Below are 18,789 nucleotides of genomic sequence, written 5' to 3'. Positions count from 1 at the left end.
AAGTTGAACACAAATATTTACCTGTCATTTATACTTTTATGTTGCTACCAAACTCTGAAATTTTCAGTGTTTGAGGTTTACATCAATAAGTTATATTTTATATTGAGAAGTGAACTTTGGGCTTCAGTTTTTTTGCTGTCTTAACTAGAGGAGGTTCACCAGGCGTTATGTAAACACACTAAACCATATGCTTTTCTGAGTGCTCACGGAAAGGCTAAATGAATACACCATGAAACTTAGTAACACCTAATGGTTAAGAGCATAATTGCCTGGGTTTGCATCCTATCTCTATGCCTTAGTTTCCTTACCTGCAAAATGGCAATGATAATACCAGTCACAGGCTTGTTGTGAGCCTGGGAAACTGGTCTTCGTTGTACATTTCACCTGTATATTCCTTGATGATGCCCAGCAGTTATTCAGTAAGTCATTGGTGAATGAGTGAATGAGTAAATGAATGAAATTAGAAAAATCCTTTACCTGACCCTGGATACAGTGATGTGAGCTGATCGAATGTAGAGGTGGCACTCTCTACTTTGGCACTGAATTCCCGTTCATTTCATTCTACATTCCATTCTGTCCTCTACGTTCTGCCTAGTTTAACCATTTGCTTTCTGTGAAATGTGATCCTTGAATTAGGATGAATTCTGTGGGGACTTGTTTTGGAAAATGACATTTTTTTTTTTATGAGTGGGTTATAATGGTCTGAGAATACTTGGGTGTGATGACTTGAATAATTTATGTACTGGGCCTCCCAGAGTATAAAGTTTGTGCCTAGATTATTTTTAGAAAGAGAAAGTTGGTTGAAACTGCCAGATTTTTTAAAAAGATACAAGATAATTATTATTGTGTTCCTTCTCCAGTACTGAAGTTTTCTTCCCGTGATTTTCTAGACAATGAAGATCTAGAAGTCACCAAGGTCACCTCTCTAGCAGCTTCTGCCTCTGATCCAGAACCCCATTCCTCACCCTACAGGTAGGGACCGCAACTACTTTGGATATAATGCTTCTCGGGGTTTTATCTTCTGAGACGGTAATTGATGAAAGAAGTAAACAGTGACTTTAAGGGGGAAGACAAGATGAAGTGAAGAGTATGGAGTGTTTTGTCATTAATTAATCAATCCTTAAGTGTGTTTAGGGGGAATGCAGGTCTATTTCAGGTTATAAAATTTTCTTTAACTCTCAGAGAATAGAACTGTAACAAATAGTGTAGTGTCTTCATTTATCTCCTCTTGAAGACCAGGTTCAAATGTTAAAACATTAGAAATGGATCCCAGGGACTTCCCTGGTGACACAGTGGTCAAGAATCCACCTGCCAATGCAGGGGACATGGGTTCGATCCCTGGTCCGGGAAGATCGCACATGCTGTGGAGCAACTAAGCCCGTGCACCACAACTACTGAGCCCACCCACACACCACAACTGAAGACCGTACACTCTAGGGCCCATGTGCCGCACCTACTGAGCCCGCATGCTGTAACTACTGAAGCCCGCGCGCCTAGAGCCCGTGCTCTGCAACAAGAGAAGCCACCGCAATGAGAAACCTGTGCACCGCAACGAAGAGTAGCCCCCGCTCGCCGCGACTAGAAAGCCCGCCCGCGCACAGCAATGAAGACCCAACGCAGCACCGCCCCCCCAAAAAAAAGAAAGAAAAAGAGTGTCCACAGGTGGACTTTCAAGAGAACATGTGTTTGGTTTTTACCCATAAAATGCACACACACACACACAAACACAGCATTGGAGGCAGTTTTTTATTATGTAATTTTCAGATTAAACCACGATGATGATCTTCAGGTTGTCAGTCTTAATTTCCCTCTCCACCCATCTCATCCTCCTGCCATCACTGATATCAGAGTATATAGCAGAAAGGGAATAGTAGCACTGAGCCCTAGAATAAGTGGAAGCCACGAAACATTAATGGAATAATTAATGAAAAACTTATTTTGGAGAATGCTGAGCTAGTGAATATTATAGTCCAACTGATCAGCTCATGGTGCAGTATTGTCCAGTAGAACCTGTGGTCTCCATGCCCCACCCAAAGTTGATTGCTGGGGGTGGGGGTATGTCAAGACTTCTTTTTCCTTTGGCTACGCCACACGGCATGCAGGGTCTTAGTTCCCCGACTAGGGATCGAACCTGTGCCCTCTCTGTGGAAGCGTGGAGTCTTAACCAGTGGACCGCCAGGGAAGTCCCATGATATTTTTAAAATGTTATTTCTTAAGTAGAAATTCTCTCCTCTTACCTTTGTATATGAAATAAAACTTTTTCCCCCAGAATTCAGACGATGGAAAATAATAATAATTAATATAATTTTAATACAGTTGGTGATAATAATATAATAACCACCCTTTATTGAATGCCTCTCTGTAATAATGATAATAAACTAGTTACTTTTTATCAAATATTTCTGTTCGCTCAATACTGTACTAGGTGTTAAAATGTATCATCTCAGTTAATCCTCATAACAAACCGAATAAAGTATTTTTTTTAAGATGAGGAAAATGAAACAGTGAATTTAATAATTTTCCCAAGGTCACACAGCTTTAGTTTTGTTTACTCTAAAGCTTATTTCTCATAAGTAGCAACAGAAGGGTTTTGAGTTCTATGCTTAGAGCTACTAGGTTATTACATATAAGGATACTTTTAGAAGATATAGCCTCCTCCAGGCATTGATTATTTGAGATAATTCATGTTCTCATCAAATCCTGTGAGAAAAGTGTCCTTCTGTCCTTCTGTTTTCCTGCCACCACCCTTTTTCTGCACATGTTGATTTTTGTTTGTTTGTTTCGTGGCCACGGCCCGTGGCATGCGGGATCTTAGTTCCCTGACCAGGGATCGAACCCCTGCCCCCTGCAGTGGAAGCGCAGAGTCTTAACCACTTGACCACCAAGGAAGTCCCTGCACATGTTGATTTGAAGGATCCTTGGGGGATGGCTTTTGGTACAGAGCTGATTTTTTCATCCTAAGAGTAAATAAATTTTTTGAGTGAAGAATATAGACTATTCTTAGAAAAAAGGAGATACAAATTACAAGTTTTGTTTCTAAAATCTAATGTGTGAAGAAAAAAAATCCAGCATGCATGACGCCTGAAGTCTGGTGTTTGTGTTTTGTATATTTTAGAAATGGAAACGGCATGACTCTCGATCTTTTCTAGTGAGGCTGGCTGGCCAATCTCTCCCTCCCTTTGGGATGGCCTCCCTGCTCTGGGTTAGCATAAACCAGAAGGCTTACAGTGAGAGTTTTTCCTTTACATGGTTTATCATCTGCATCAAGTGATTTGCAATTTATCTTTCCCAAAGTACCTTTCACTAATTCTTCAGAGCATAAAATGCTAATGTGAATATTAAATTTATATAGCTGTGCATGTCCTGTTTAAAATATTTTTTAAATAAGCAGAACCATATTTGTGCCAAGTAGCATGCACAAAGGCAAAGAAGAGACTACATTTTAGATGCCATATACAGTAAGGTGAGGCTGATGGTCAGATTAACTATTGTGTTCTCACATTCCGAATAGTCCTCTTTTGTTCCCCAACAGAAGTTAACTTATTCATTTATTCATTCAACAGATATTTATTCAGAGCCTGCTATTACCTGGCAGTGTTCTAGGCACTGAAGATACCACAAATGAACAGACAATCCACATCCCGGGTCTCATGTAGCTTATATTCTAGTGGGGGAGGTAGATGGAAAAAAAGTATACATCGTATTTCATAGAATCTAAGTTGTCATCAACTATAAGATGTACTATTATTTTATATACCACCAAGAAAGGAAAGAATGCCCAAGATAGGCTAATAAGAGACCTCCCGCAAAAGCCTGCACCTTCAGTGAAAAGAGAAACGAGGAAAGAGATTGCTCCACACAGAAAAGGAGTGCAGGGCAACTTGAATGTCTCAACCTTGGCGCTGTCTAAGGCGGGAAAAATACCTCCCCTGAGAATATGAGCCACAAGTCTGTTGTGTAAATTCACTCTGCCAGTGTGGTCCAAACAAAACTCTTAAACTGAACATAATTCAAGTCACCTCAGTTGGTAGTATTCCCAAGCCCTGGCAGAAGCAAATGCAAATCCCCTGAGGAGGGATTCCGTGTCACTCCAGGCCCACGGCAGTTTTAAGATACCACCAGTTTTTAGGACATCCTGTATTTCAGTTGTATTAAAATCTGAAAACAAATATGCATCTCGCAGTCAACAAAATATGTTATATAATATGTCAGGCAGTCATCAGTGCAGTGAAGAAAAATGAAGCAGGGTAAGGGTGTAAAGAGTGATGAGCCAGGGAGGGGAAGCCTCTCTGAAAGTGATGTCTGAGCAGAAACCTGAAGGACAGAAGGAAGCCCTGAGTAACTGGGGGAAGAGTTTTCTAGGCTGAGGCCATAGCAGGCCCCCAGACCCTCAGTGGGGGAGTGCTTGAGGTGCTTGAGGACTCTCAGAGATTCAACAGGCCATTGTGACTGGCGTGGACTGGGCAAGGCAAGAGGAGGTCATTCTAGGAGATGAGGTCAGAGTGCAAAGGGCCTTAGGGTTCCATGTGACAAGCTTGGCTATGGAGGCTGTTAGTATAGAGGGAGTAAGACCCAGTCCCTGCCATCAAGCTCACCTCCTAATAGAGGAAGAGACATAATAAGTAGTGCCAAGGAACCAAAATGGACTCTAATTTCTGGGTTTAAGAGAATAAAATAGGCTCACAGCCTAGACCAATTTACAGTTTGCACAGAATAATCAACCACAGCTCTGATTTTCATAGTAACTACCTCTTGTTTGTTCTGAAGTAAATTGGAGTGACTTAGATATTCCAAAAGATGGCTCTGTTTTATCTGAAGAAGAGGTAATTTATAAACTAGGAGTGATCTTTCTTGTTTATGTTAAAAAAGAAAGAAAGAAAGAAGAAACTAATGAACTCCAAAATAAGCCCTCTGTTTCCCCATGCAGTTTGTAGTGCTGTTTCCCAGTTGTTTGCTCAGCCTGTCTGAGGAAATGGACGATACCCTAAAGCAGCAGTTCTCAAAACTTTACACTCTTAAAGTTATTGAGGACCTCAAAGAATTTTTGTTTATGTGAATTATATCTTACAATGTTTACTATACTAGTAATTAAAACTAGAAAATTAAAAAATAGTTATTCATTCATTTAAAATAATAAGGAACTCATTACATGTTAATATAAATAACATGTCTTTAATGAAAAACAATTGTTTTCCAAAGAAAAAATAATTTAGTGAGAAGAGGGATGTTGTAAATCTCTTTAATGTGTGTCTTAACAAAAGACAGTTGGATTCTCAGATCTGCTTCTGCATTTATTCTGTTGTGATATCATATGTCATGTAGTCTCTGGAAAACTCCACTGTAAACTCTTGAGAAGATGAAAATGAAAAAAGGCAAATAATATTTTAGAATTATTATGAAAAGGTTTTGACTTCACAGACTCCCCTGAAAGAGTCTTAAGGATGCCAGGGGTCCCTGGACCATACTTTGATAACTGCTTGTCTAAAGACGCCACGCCACCTTTTGTTGGCAACAGATTTCCAAGAGGCCTGGGGTATTGTGCTACAGCCCCAGCTCTTAACTCATTTTCTAGTCTCTCCAAAGCCAAAAGAAATGGAAGAGAGCATAAATTATTCCCTTGCTTCTTTAAAATCAACTATTAGAATAGTGGTTTTCTTTTTTTTAATTTTATTTTTGGCTGCGTTGGGTCTTTGTTGCTGCCTGCGGGCTTTCTCTAGCTGCGGTGAACAGGGGCTACTCTTCATTGTGGTGCGCGGGCTTCTCATTGCAGTGGCTTCTCTGTTGCGGAGCACGGGCTCTAGGTGCGCGGGCTTCAGTAGTTGCAGAACGTGGGCTCAGTAGTTGCGGCACGCAGGCCCTAGAGTGCACGAGCTTCAGTAGTTGTGGCACGTGGGATCAATAGTTGTGGCGCGTGGGCTTAGTTGCTCCATGGCATGTGGGATCTTCCCAGACCAGGGCTCGAACCCGTGTCCCCTGCATTGGCAGGCGGATTCTTAACCACTGCGCCACCAGGGAAGTCCCAATAGTTGTGTTTTAAGTTATTGGGATAGTAGATTAACGTGCTTAAAAAAGTGAACTGGGTGTGCTATGGATATCAGCGATAGGATGTGAATGGAAACGCTGAACTGCTCCTGGGATAATGGCGGAGAGGGTTGCCTTGCTAATCAGTCTGTACTTCCTTTGTTTTGTGATCAGTTTCTGGCTTAGGCGAGGCCTCCTCCCTTTGCTTCTAACAGCAGCTTTACGTGAGGAACAGAACTGGGATTCTAACACTTCTTTTGTTGAAATTCTGTGCGGAGCAAATGGCTTGGGTCCCAGAGTGAGGAATAAAAACCAGACCTGCGGTCTATCTCAGATAATTGAGCTGTGTGTTTACCATGGTTCTCGGAGCCTGGGATGCGGTGTTGTCAGTCCTGAGCCCTCACATGCTGTCACTGCTTCATTGTAGGCCATTTCAGCCCTGGGCAGTGGTCAGCTGAAATGACGGTGGGCCCAAATGCCAGAGGAAAGCAGGGCTTGGGGGTACCCTTTGAAGGTTTTTTTTCTTTCTGAGTTTCTCCAGGATCATTGTGCCTTTGGAAAGAGTCCTTGAGGGGAATTTCCTGGCGGTCCAGTGGTTAGGACTCCACGCTCTCACTGCCAAGGGCCCGGGTTCAGTCCCTGGTTGGGGAACTAAGATCCCACAAGGGAACTAAGATCTCACAAGCCGCACGGTGCAGCTGGAAAAAAAAAAAAAAAGAGTCCTTGAACTGACATGCTCTCTTTCTCTGGGAGGCCACAGATGGTATCTCCGGTGAGGGAGGATGCCACAGAAGATCAGCAGAAGGCAGCCGGTGCCGTGGAGGCACAGGCCTCGGTGGAACAGGAACTGCTGTCTGCAGACCAGGCCCAGGTCCTCAGCAAGGTAGGGCACACATTCTTACTCTCTCTCTGAAAAGCACTAGTTTGTGGCAACGGAATTTAGATGCATTTGGATGGGTTGGAATTAGAAAGCACTGTCATCTCAGGTTTACTTATTTGGGGAATGATCATGTGTATCCTCCCCAGGGCCCATCACTGTACTAGTACCCAGTAAGCATCTTTTCAAAAAATAAAGTGTTATAATGAATGTTCCCATGTTGTCTAAAATCCACTCGATGTGAGGAAACTTTAACCATTGGATTATGTGTTAGTCTCAGTTTTCTTGTGGTAGATCTACTTGGTATTTATGGTAAAGATTCCATAGAAATGGTACCAGTAGTAGTGGTCTCCCTGCCATGGAAGGATGGGTTGTTTGTATCATTATTAACATATATATTAGAATAACAAATGGTGTCAGTAAAGACAATGCTGAACATTATAGTTACATTTGTATGATGCTTTAGAGTTTACAAAGCATTTTTATCCATAATACAATACTTCATTTACTCCTGAGAACAACCTTGTGAGATAGGTACCATTATGTCCCCATTTTAGAGATGAGGAAACTGAGGCTAAGAGCTGTTAGTGACTTTACTAAGTCTATGCAGCTAATAAGTTGCAAACTAAATCTTTTGTTTAACCTTCTGTAAGAGGAAGGACTCATTCAAGCAAGTTAGTCAAAGTCTGATTTACCTCATTTAACATTGGAAATAAGAGCTGAAGGACTTACTCTTCAGAAACAGATATTATGAGAAAATAGTCTGGGAGGATTACAGCATTCATTTATTCATTCATTCATTTATTGCAAATATAATTCTGATTCCTTAACTGGACTGCTGTCTCACTGATGTGCTCTTCCGTGTTGGCAGTAGGCGTACATTTCTTCTTGAGTTGCTTGTCAACTGCTTGGAGAAGGAGCAGGAAATTAAGGCATAATAGCATGAAATAGGGGAATGGTAATCTGAGTGGTTTGAAGTGAAACCCACTAGGGAGAGACTGCAGGCTCCTGCCATGGGTCAGTGAGGGCTTTGAGTATTGAGTGATATTTGCACTTATGTGCAAGTTAGATGTCTGGCAGCAAATATACTGTTTAAATGCAAGTCCTGGGGCTGGTCTAAGGTGAGATTGTGATTATTTATACAACATTGTTAGTGAATGAGACAACCTATAGGGTAAGACATCCAAGGTGTGCCATGGGTGAGAGAGAGAGACAGAGACAGCCAGAGAGTAGGAGCCAGATTCTCTCTCTGCAGTACTTTGGTGAACTGATTGACAGTGACCTGGAAGTAACCTTTGGATGGAAATTGTAGCAGGAGGATGTGTGGCCGAGTGAAGGTTGAGCTAAAGCCCAGATGCAAGAGCTGTCCTGAGAGGAGCCGAAGGGAGGGACTGCAGGCATGGCCCAGAAACGCTGGGCCCAGAAACGCTGTCGATGGAAAAGTCAGTAGCAAATTTTGAGGATGTTCGTGGGCAAGGATTTTATGAAGAGTCTGAAGTGGGAAAGTTGCAAAAAGCAGGAGAGAACAAGAAAGAAGCTTTAAACTAGGGAACATGTTGATGGCATTAAAAAAAAAAGTTGGTAGAATTTATTAGCAACCTGTAGCTGGAGGAGAGAGCAGGAATGTTGACTAGCACTCAGACTGTGAGTTGGGAGAGTGGAGGTAATAGGGCAGGGGAGGCAGCCTTCAGGTGGAAAGAGGCTAATTGGAATCCGCCTTTATATATGTCCCGTAACCAGAGTTCTCTTGTGCAGATGGCGAAGTACCATGGTCTGCCAAGGTCTGGGGACATCGTTATGATCCAGTCTGAGCACACAGGAGCTGTAGATATTCTTTCAGCTGATTTGGAATCTGCAGACCTTCTGGGGGACCACAGGAGAGGTGAGAACTTTGGGGGTGTGGAAGGTGTTTTTTTTTTTTTTGGTTCCCAGTGGGTACTTAAAGAAAGGCAGGCAGACAGATGGAAGGAAAGAAAGAAAGGAAGGAGAAAGCATAAGATTACATGGGTGATTATATTACAAAAGGAGGAAAAACAACTAGTGTCTGAATATTACATTCTGGATAGAGTACCAGGTATATATATGGTACTTAAAGAGACCTATTTCTTAAGCTGAGTAGCTGACCCACCTCAGGGCAGTGCTCTCTCCTTCCTTGTGAAAAGAAGTCAGGGAAGCCAGTAGGAAGAATGTCTTCGACTATGACAACCTCTCTGAGCAAAATGCCGGGTGTGGCAGCATTTCCTCTGGGTTTCTCTCTCAGTAGTAAGCTGCCTGTCCTTTCAGTCTCCCCACCTCTGATGGCTCCTCCGTGCATCTGGACCTTTGCCAAGATGAAGGAATTCAAAAGCAAGCTGGGCAAAGAGAAGAACAGCCGTCTGGTGGTGAAGCGGGGTGAGGTGGTGACCATCCGGGTACCTACCCACCCAGAGGGGAAGCGTGTCTGCTGGGAGTTTGCGACTGATGACTATGACATTGGCTTTGGAGTTTACTTTGACTGGACCCCTGTAACCAGCACTGACATAACGGTGCAGGTCAGTGATTCCAGTGAGGATGAGGATGAAGATGAGGAGGAAGAGGAGGAGATTGAAGGTAAATTTAATTTTAACATAATTTGCAGTTTCCTTTTCTGTCTCAACCTAATTTGCAGCGATCACTTCCTGTGTTGTACCAGTCATCCTCTTCCTGAGAATGCAGGTGAAGAATCCCTTTCAGCATGACAAGCTAAGTTGAGTGATGCAGGTCAAAGTCAGACCCTCAAAGAACATTCTGGTGGGGTGGCTTTGATGCCTTAGTGGGAAACTTCTTTTCTTTTTAATCAGTACCTAGCCATGTTCCCCAAGATCTCCTTGGGGCCAGGGATGGGTCGGGGGCAGGGAAAGGGGTGGGTCCGTGCTGGTGTATGTATGGGCAGTGTTTTTCAGATCACATGTATAAATCTGAGATTATTTTATGTTTCTCTCTTACTTGTGGGATATTTACATTTATTCTTGGTCTGGAACCAAACTGAGTGATTACAGTTTGCTAAATGTATCCATTCTCTCCTCCCTCCAAACTGTCACAGCTGGTTGACAAGAGCAGTTTTAAAAATAGTCTGTGTGCTCTGTTCCAGCTGTTACTTGCAGCGCCTACTCACATGGCCCTGAAGCTGCTTTTGTTTGTTTGTTTGTTTTGTAGATTAAGAGTAGGTTCTAAGCATTAGCCTTATTCCTTTATTTTCCTGTATAATCTTACGGGAAAGATTAAGTCATTAAGTCATTCCCTTAACTTGCTTCTTCATGGAAAAGCAAGTCTGCAGGGAAATCTGCATGTATTCAGGAAGGAGGAGAACCTCAGATCTTATTTGCTGCCCTTCAGGGGGACCAGTAGGAGTTCGGGGTCACTCCATATAGCACTTTCACCTGCATTTCCTACCTCCTTTAGCTAGTTCTTTTACCTGTTGGATGAAAGGATGTCAGAATTTTCCCTTCTAAATATCTTTTTCTCCCTCTTGGAAATTTCCAGATACTCCTGGAGCTAGGAAGGCTCTATAAGGCTAAATCATTGTTTCTCAGTGCAGATACTGTTGGCATTTGGGGTGAGACACTGCTTTGTTGAGAAGGTACTATCCTGATATTTAGCACTCCTGGACCCTTGAGCACTAAATGCCCCTATCACCCAAATGCTGTGACCCGTATCACTGTGACCCATATCACTGTGACCCGTATCACTGGTCACTCTGATGGCCCGAAGGCCACCAGACATTTCCAAATGCCCGTAGGAGGGCAATAGTATCTCCCCTGGGTGAAAGCCACTGGGTTACCTGGTCCATCTTTTCACCCTCAGGTAGGTGTATTTGGTCTCTGAGCTCATATCCAGACACTCTGCCTTTTGCTCATGCAGACCCTGTCCCAGCTGGAGACGTGGAGCGAGGCTCCAGGAGCTCCCTGCGGGGCCGCTATGGGGAGGTCATGCCCGTGTACCGGCGGGACAGCCACCGAGACGTGCAGGCCGGCAGCCACGACTACCCTGGCGAGGGCATCTACCTGCTCAAGTTCGACAACTCCTACTCCCTGCTGCGCAACAAGACTCTCTACTTCCACATCTACTACACCAGTTGAAGGCCCGCTGGGACAGTGGGTAGGCGGTGTTCGCTGGCTGGAGCAGGCTGCCAGCTGGGGCCTCTTGTTTTGGATAGGCAAGAGCTAAAAGTTGAGCGTGGGGCTCCCGACCCTCACGCCCTGGCTGGCGTGCCTGACTGTTGACCCCATGTAGCTTTTCCCCCTCCCAGGCTTCTGCAGATGGTGGTATAGTGCCCCTGTTCCGCGGTCCCTGACTCACGCTCTTCTGGCTTTAGACTCCAGCAAAATCTCTCTGTGGAGGAAACCATCAGGCAAAAGCCTGAAAGGAAGTTGGGTGTTGCCTTTTAAAAATAGGTTTGTTTTGGTACAAGGTGTATTATTTCAGTTGCTGTTCTCTTCTCTTCCAGAGCCTTTATTGCAGATGTGTTTAGTGGCACCCACTCTCTTCACTTTTTGAAAGGGCTGGAAGAGGGCAAAGCGCTTTGTCCATGAAGGAGCCCAGTTTCCTGATGGAGAAAGCTCTGTGCAGCCTCTCACCACTGCCATGTTCCCACCTGCGGTTTCTCTGTGGTCTCTAGCACGGGCTGGGGGCCCTCGCTGCCTTTGGAGGGGTGCTACTAGTCCTGATGGTTTGACTCCGCCTCTTTCTCTCCTCTTTTCCCTTTTCTAAGTCTGCGTCTTTGCCATTACAGCAAGAACTTCCATGCAATCCAAAATGATGATCACTGTAGTCTAAGATCTTCTGGGAAGAAAAACTGCCTCCATCACTCCCTATTTCAAGAGGCACTGGTGGTCGAAGCAGAAAGGGTGGAAATTAGGTACTGGATTGATGTCAGAACCCACATTTTTGAAAGTCAAGTATGACTAAATTATTATTTTTTGTATAATCAAAGAAGGAGGGCTACAATCTGAGAGAGGAGGTTAAAAAAACAAAACAACACTCCAGATTCCCCACGATTTTTTTTTTTTTTTTTTTTTTTTTTGGTCTTTAGGAGTGTTATTTAGAAATTTTGCTTTGGAACCAGTCAGATTTCCAGAGTTTCTGGATTTAGGTTTCTTGCATTGAGGGCTCAAAGCTTTTGGTGTTCAAAGTCTCTCAGGAAAGGTGATAATGAAACTTCACTGTTGCTGCTGGTGTATTTGTTCTTTAGTCCCTGGTGACCGCATTTTCCACCCTGTGAGCCCTGAGGCCCAGGGTGCTGCAGCCAGTGTCACCAGAGCAGTAGGGTGTCCAGGCCCCCAGCAGAGGAGGGGGCAGAGAAGGGACCACTGCGATTATCTGTACCTCCTTCTTTCTTATCCCTTGTGTCAAGCCTGTTACTGCCTTAGGATTCTGAGGAATAATTAGATTTATTTATTACTTTATTTATTTTTAAAGCACATTTCATTTTGCCTTGAAACAGTTTCCGTCTGTTTCTCAGAAGGCTTCCATCTGCTGTGAGCCATTGAGGGCACCTCTTCTGTGGAGTTAAAGCTGACGATTTCAGGAGAAGTGGGGAAGGGCTGATGTTCCACTCCTGCAGGTCAGTCCTGTGATGCTTTGGGAGAAGTCCGCCCCTTCTCAGACGGACGGGTTACGCCAGCTTACCCCGGCACTCCCTGTTAGGAATTCTAGATTGTGAGGGGATCTGTCCATTTGCCCCAGATTGCGCAGAGGACTTGACTAGCCAACCAGAGGCATCCTGTGATTCTAGGACTTCAAAGTCCTTTGCCTACTCTGAGGAGTCAGCTTCTTCACGATGTTTCCTTTAGCTCATTCATTCCTTGTGTGGGTGCCTCACACCAAGCCTTCCCTCTGCACAGAAGCAGAAACTCAAAGAACAGGGCTTCTCACAATAGGTCTGTAGTGGTACCTACGTTATGAACAAAGGGCGATACAGCCGCACCTTCTGTTCCTCTGGGGGCAAAGCCCCAAGTAGGAGAGGATGCTGTGGACCACCATAGCATCCCCATCCTCTGAGCGGCCTCATACCTCCATTATTTTATATTTGAGTGCATTTTATAGAGGATTATACTGGCCCAAATTTATATACCTTGTAAGAAGTTAGAAATTATTTTAGTGACTGCCTATTTGGGCAGTGAAAGCAAACTTGCTGTGCGTCATCCCATCTGGTAGCTGTATGACTGCTCTTTTCATCACTGAAGTTGAATCATGCCTTAGCTAATTGAATAGAATCTTTATAAAATAATTTTCTACTGAGCTGTTCTCCAGTCAGCTAAAGCCTGGCTTATTTTTCCTGTTTATTATTAACTTCTGACTTTCTCTTAAAATGGAGCTGTCAGGCCGTTGGAAGCTCCCTGGGATAACATTTATTGTTGTTTATTTTTGCCATCAGAGCCTGTACTTATTTTCTTTGGAATCCTAGTTCTGTGGCATCAGGGAAGCCTGAGGGACTTGTTCCCATCGCCTCTGTGTGCCTCTTATTGTCTGGTCACTTTTGAAGTCCTGGACATTGTTACATTTCATTCTGTACTGGTGTTTCATTAACAGTCAGTGCTTCTTTGATCCATTCACAAAAAATAGGTAAATTAATTCACCATCTAATTAATTCACTATCCTGTATTAAGTATCTGAAATTATTGAACTTTAGGGACAAAATATTACTTACCGAACACAGGTAATTACTGAGAATTTCATAGTCCACCAGACCCTAAGAGGTATCACTTCCTTAGTCTCTCCCTGTCTGAGTTTACAGAACCAAACAATCAAATGAAAATCGTTGCTTTCACCTTCACCCTCTTCTTTAGAGGATAAATAAATATTAACATACAATGGAAAGAAGGTACTTCACAGTAGGAGAGAGACTGGAAGTCTCTCCACAGAGTGGCTGAGTTCTTAAGTTTCTTCAGTTTGTTTAGTTTTGCTACTTTGTTGAGAGACAGGGCTTTTAGAAAGTTTAGAGTATTAATTTTTCCCAACATTTTATTTTGAAAAATTTTCAGCAAACAAAATTTAAAAGAGGGCTTCCCTGGTGGCGCAGTGGTTAAGAATCCGCCTGCCAATGCAGGAGACACGGGTTCGAGCCCTGGTCCGGGAAGATCCCACATGCCGTGGAGCAACTAAGCCCGTGCGCCACAACCACTGAGCCTGCGCTCTAGAGCCCGCGAGCCACAACTACTGAAGCCCGCGTGCCTAGAGCCCGTGCTCCGCAACAAGAGAAGCCACTGCAATGAGAAGCCCACACACCGCAACAAAGAGTAGCCCCCGCTCTCTGCAACTAGAGAAAGCTTGCGCGCAACAGTGAAGACCCAACACAGCCAAAAATAAATCAAATAAATTTAAAAAAAAAACGAATGTTTAAAAAAAAATTTTTAAAGAAGTATATAGTAAGCAGCCTTATGTATATCCAGCACATAGATTTTAAAATTATAAATTGCTAAGTTTTAAATAAAGATGATTCTGCCATTCTGTTCCTTTTGACAAGTATCCAATAGAGTATATTCCCTGCACAGACATCGGCTCTCCTATGTCAGAGAGCTGGTTTATTAGCAGAATTATTTCATTCAATGCCAGTTACCTGGGGAGGTGGTCCTCATAAAAATGTTTCTTGGTCTCCATCTTTCAAAACTCATGCTGTATTTCCCCTCTCCCTCAGGCCATAATTTCTCATGTTTTCTTCTCTACCTGGCATGTCAGACTGAGGGTAATTGTGAAACTGCTCTGGAAGGACTTTATTCTAATCTCTGTTGCTTTCCAACACATCCTCAGGACTCTGAAATTAAAACTCAATCCTCAGATAATATGTAGCTTTAAAAGGGAAGTAGGTAGCAACTTGAAATTAGGCCATTCTTAGTTATTTTTTTCTTAATTGATTCATGCACTTTAAAAATATTTTTATCTGTTATTTAGGAAAGAAAATCTTAGACTTTTAAAAAGTATATATTGTCCCTTATAATATGTATATGGAAGAGTTAAACCTGAAAGCTCACTGTCTTATCTTGATCACTGGGTTTAGATATTGTTGTAAAACATCATTTATAGAAAATATGTGTTTGCATGTTTTTGATGAGCCCTATCCAGTCCCTCTTTGAAAGAATTAGGTGAGGCCCAAACCCTAAAGTCTGTATTTTTATATTTATTTTAAGACTGCTTTTCTGCAAAGGGTTGCCTTTTAACTCCAAAGTATAAGGTTCTAAGGTACAGAGCTGAGTGACCCTAACATTTACACAAAAGGCTATTGTTTTAGAGGAAGGGGCAAGAGTGAAACAGTTCATGCAGCTTGTGAACTGCCTTTTTACATTGATAGTAAGGAATGAAAACAATGAGAGGAAGAGTGAAAAGCTATCAAATGTATCCCGGAATTCTGCTCATATCCTGATTTTGTGTAGTTCTTTAGTTTGCATTTCACCCATTGGAATTGTTCTTTAGGCCAGAAGCCTCACTGGTTCTCACTGTGCTTGTTGGAGAAACCCCAAACCTACCTGTCTTTTCCAACAGGATCGACTTTAGAAATATTTTTGAGTAGGTCTCCTCTGCTAAGTGTAATCCTGACCTGAAGATTGATTTCATCTCTATATTCTCTGAGACTTGTGAGTCCAGTGCCATGAAAAAAAGATGGTGAGTTTAGAAAGAGGCTAGGAGGAGTTCCAGCTGTGTCACTGTAGCCTCAGTTGGTTTTGACTATGGCTAAAAAGGGAAGAAACAGGTTAATTGTGACCAACATCCCAGAAGAGCCTCAAGCCACAAGAGTGTGTTTGTGAACAAGCTCTGCCCTCTGTAGGCTGACTTCCCTGTGAGGTGTAGGAATCGCCATCTTCTTTAATCTGTGTGGGACAGTCATACACAAGCAGGCAATGGGACCAACCAAACAGACACAGTTTGTTCTTCATTTTAGAGCTTCCATTTAGAATTTCTCCCGGGTCTAAAAGGTCCAAAGCAACCACTTTAACTAGTCTCTTTCCACCTGGCCAAAAGTGTAGACCTTCTAGAAACCTGAATTTGCTAGAAAAGGAAAGAGCACCATCCATGTAGGATCTCGGTGGTTGAAAAGGGAAAGTGAGTTTCTGTCTGAAGGAAGGTGATTTCATTTTTTGTTGTTGTGAGGGGTAGCTTGCTAAGGGATTTATGCTCTTTAGAGAGCAAGTCATTGTATTCATTGTATTTGATTGTGCTCATGGAGCCATGATGCATGATTCTTTGGGGAGTAAATAGGGAATGGGTGTCTAAAACCAGTCACAAGTTGGGTGCTTTCCAGCAACCCAGTATATGGTGAATATTCATATGGCCAAAGTCCCAATTTTCATGCACATGGGATCCTGCCCCTAAGCCTTCATTCCCACACAGCTGAGAGGTAAAGAGAGGGACTAGGCCCCCCTCCACTTCTCTTATTTATGGTATTGTTTAGCACTGGCAGCATGGTATCCAAGGCCTCCGTTTATCTGGTTAACCAGAATTAAATAATAACATGAGTTGAGTAGATAAAGGCAATCAACCTAGGTTGGAAGTAGGGCTGCGGAGGGATTATGACTTATAGTCCCACATTGGGGTAGCTGGGTAACTCGTGTATGACTGTGTGGTTGGAACTCTTACTAACTTTACCAGGTGAGTGAAGAGGATGTGATAATGCTATGCTGATGAGGACGACAAATTAATTGAGTTGGCTAAGAAATAGAGCAAGGCCTCCATCTACGGGAAGTAGATTCTGTCACCGGCTATGAGTGGAATCTCAGAGTGAGCGTTGAGCTCTGCAGGTTCTCAGAGTCTGGCTTCAGAGCCCGCTAAAGGAACCAGTCTTCTGTGGGCAGTGACTCTGGCTTTCTGCAAAGGAGAACTTCCTGGGAGTTGGTTCCTGGTGGTCTCTTTTCTGGGAATGGGCGGAGACACCCCAGCAAGAGCTGCTTTGGCTCTCTTGGTACCTGGTTATGGTCAGTGTTGCCCCTTTGCTCTGTCCAACCAGTCCAGCACCTGTGGGCATTCCTTTGACACCTACCCAGTTATTTAGGTAGTGAGGTTAGGGTAGGATTTGGGACCTAAAGGGTGAGAGAAACTTTGCTAAGTATTGCGTGGCCAGATTTCAGAAATCACTGCTCCCTCTGGGGTGTTGCATGTCCCTGCTGGAACCAAGAAGGCCAAACAAAACTCCTCCTATTTAAAAGTCTTGTCACCAGCCTGAGAAAACCCAATTAATTGCCTAAAGCCTTGATAGTGGGGTTCATTTACAGTTAGTCCCTCAAAAACTAAGTCCAAAGGCACAAGACTCTGGCTTTGAAATTATTTGTAGTCCCAGTCACTGGTTTGAACTCATGATCTGATTTCTTTTAGTCTCCCAGGCATGTGGACCAGAGTTAATTTCATGGCTGTTCTTCACTCTTAAGAGATAAGGAAAAGGTGCCCCCGAAGTCTAGAGATACAGGCTTTTTCAAAATTAAATTCCACAGTTTTCTGTCATTTTAAGCAGATAGTTTTGACTTATCTAGGGATAAAATAATATATGTGAAATGATTTCCAGGGGACAAAATGTATTTTCTGAATGTTCTGATATAGGGTCATGAACAATTGTTAAGTTTTGGTTTGAAATATTATAGTATATGGGATTACAGAAGAGCCCTTAACTCACCGTCATGTAAAGGAGCTCTCTTCCTGAACTCTTTCTCTCACTCAGGTTTGAAATGCCTCATCTGTAATGTTACCTGTAAGTGATTGTTATTGTTGGTTTCCAGGTTCAGGCAAGAATCATCTGGAAAACATTATCCTAATTCCTTCTCTCATGTCCTAAGCAGTACATTTTACTAAGAAATTCTGTATTAAAAACAGTAACAGCCCTTTCTGAGATTATTGTCCCATAAATGAATTTGTTTTTATTTAATCAAGTTGAATTATTTCCATTTAGCCATGTTCAAGAGCAAGTAAAGTCTGGAGAAAGCAATCCAGTAACCCATGAATCTGGTGTACCCATTCCCTTAATAATGGGAAGTGTTTTGAAATCCCCAGAAGAAAGCTGCTTTGTAATTAAAGTGATGGATTGTAAGGAAGCCAGACTTTGGGTAAGGATTTCCCTAAACTACTTTATGCCATTTAGCTTATATTTCTGAAAGGCCTGCTTTGGTGCCATGCACTGAGATCTGTCAGTTGACTGAAAGATGATCACGCTTTCTTGGTAAATATTTAAGCAACTGGCAACCACAACGGCATTCTTTCCTTATCGTTCTGTATCATGCACTGATGCTGACGTTACAAAAAGGGGTCTGGAAGGGAAACAGTGTCACAGTCTTTTCTTTAAAATCAAAGTATCCCAAGCAATCGTTTATTGAGGTCAACTTGTTTTACATGTACCCTATCATGAGGAATGCTGTCAGCATCTCCTATGATTTCTAAGAGCTCTGACCGAAATTGTTATTTGTTATGTCCTGCTGAGTGGTTTTTCCTTTAAAACACCATACTTTTACCACCCTGTGGCACTGAATGTGTTGCTGAGATACATAGATGATCCTGAGCTATGGTTCCTGAAATAGCTCAGTTCTTTTGTTTTTATATTATGTAACAGTTTTGTGATGCTTTTGTGCATTCTTTGTCTTCTCTTCCGAATTTTGGAATCTGTCATAAATAAACTTTTTCACTATGCACCTGAAACATTTGAGTTATATCTTAATGAACGTGACTTAGAGTTAAAAATTTTTTATTCATCTCTCTTCTGCATCTTAAGAAGAAAAGTATTCTTTAAATCTATACCAATTATTTTATAATCTATTATTATAAAAATTAAGAAAAATTAACAATTAAGAAAAATGGAGAATGAGATTAATGATAGATCTTTCATCTGCATTTAAATTTATGGCTGAGTATGAACTGGGATCTGGGTTTGGCCCAAGGGCAGAAAAATTGGGTTTAGAGTA

At 42.6% G+C, this 18,789-nt stretch overlaps 1 protein-coding gene across 5 annotated transcripts in view; it reads left to right on the top strand.

Annotated features, from left to right (window-relative positions):
* Positions 1-18,526, top strand: part of TMED8 (transmembrane p24 trafficking protein family member 8) — a 30,844-nt gene extending 12,318 nt beyond the window's left edge. Inside the window, exons 2-7 of one of the 5 annotated variants that reach the window (XR_009007526.1) lie at positions 891-972; positions 6,775-6,904; positions 8,654-8,780; positions 9,182-9,487; positions 10,778-11,774; positions 12,378-18,526. Coding sequence is in view for 2 of the 5 variants with exons in the window: in XM_057543068.1 (XP_057399051.1) it covers positions 891-972; positions 6,775-6,904; positions 8,654-8,780; positions 9,182-9,487; positions 10,778-10,995 (863 nt within the window). In the remaining 3 variants the exon portion in view is untranslated. Of the gene's footprint in view, positions 1-890; positions 973-6,774; positions 6,905-8,653; positions 8,781-9,181; positions 9,488-10,777 lie in introns of all 5 variants that reach the window. The other 4 variants (XR_009007525.1, XR_009007524.1, XM_057543068.1 and 1 more) reach the window with 4 other exon arrangements.
* Positions 18,527-18,789: the final 263 nt, after the last annotated feature.

This window comes from Balaenoptera acutorostrata, chromosome 3 (genome assembly GCF_949987535.1).
Source record: "Balaenoptera acutorostrata chromosome 3, mBalAcu1.1, whole genome shotgun sequence".
NCBI lineage: Eukaryota > Metazoa > Chordata > Mammalia > Artiodactyla > Balaenopteridae > Balaenoptera > Balaenoptera acutorostrata.
The sequence above is the reverse complement of the archived record's forward strand: the minus strand, read 5'-3'. Positions and strand labels throughout refer to the sequence as shown.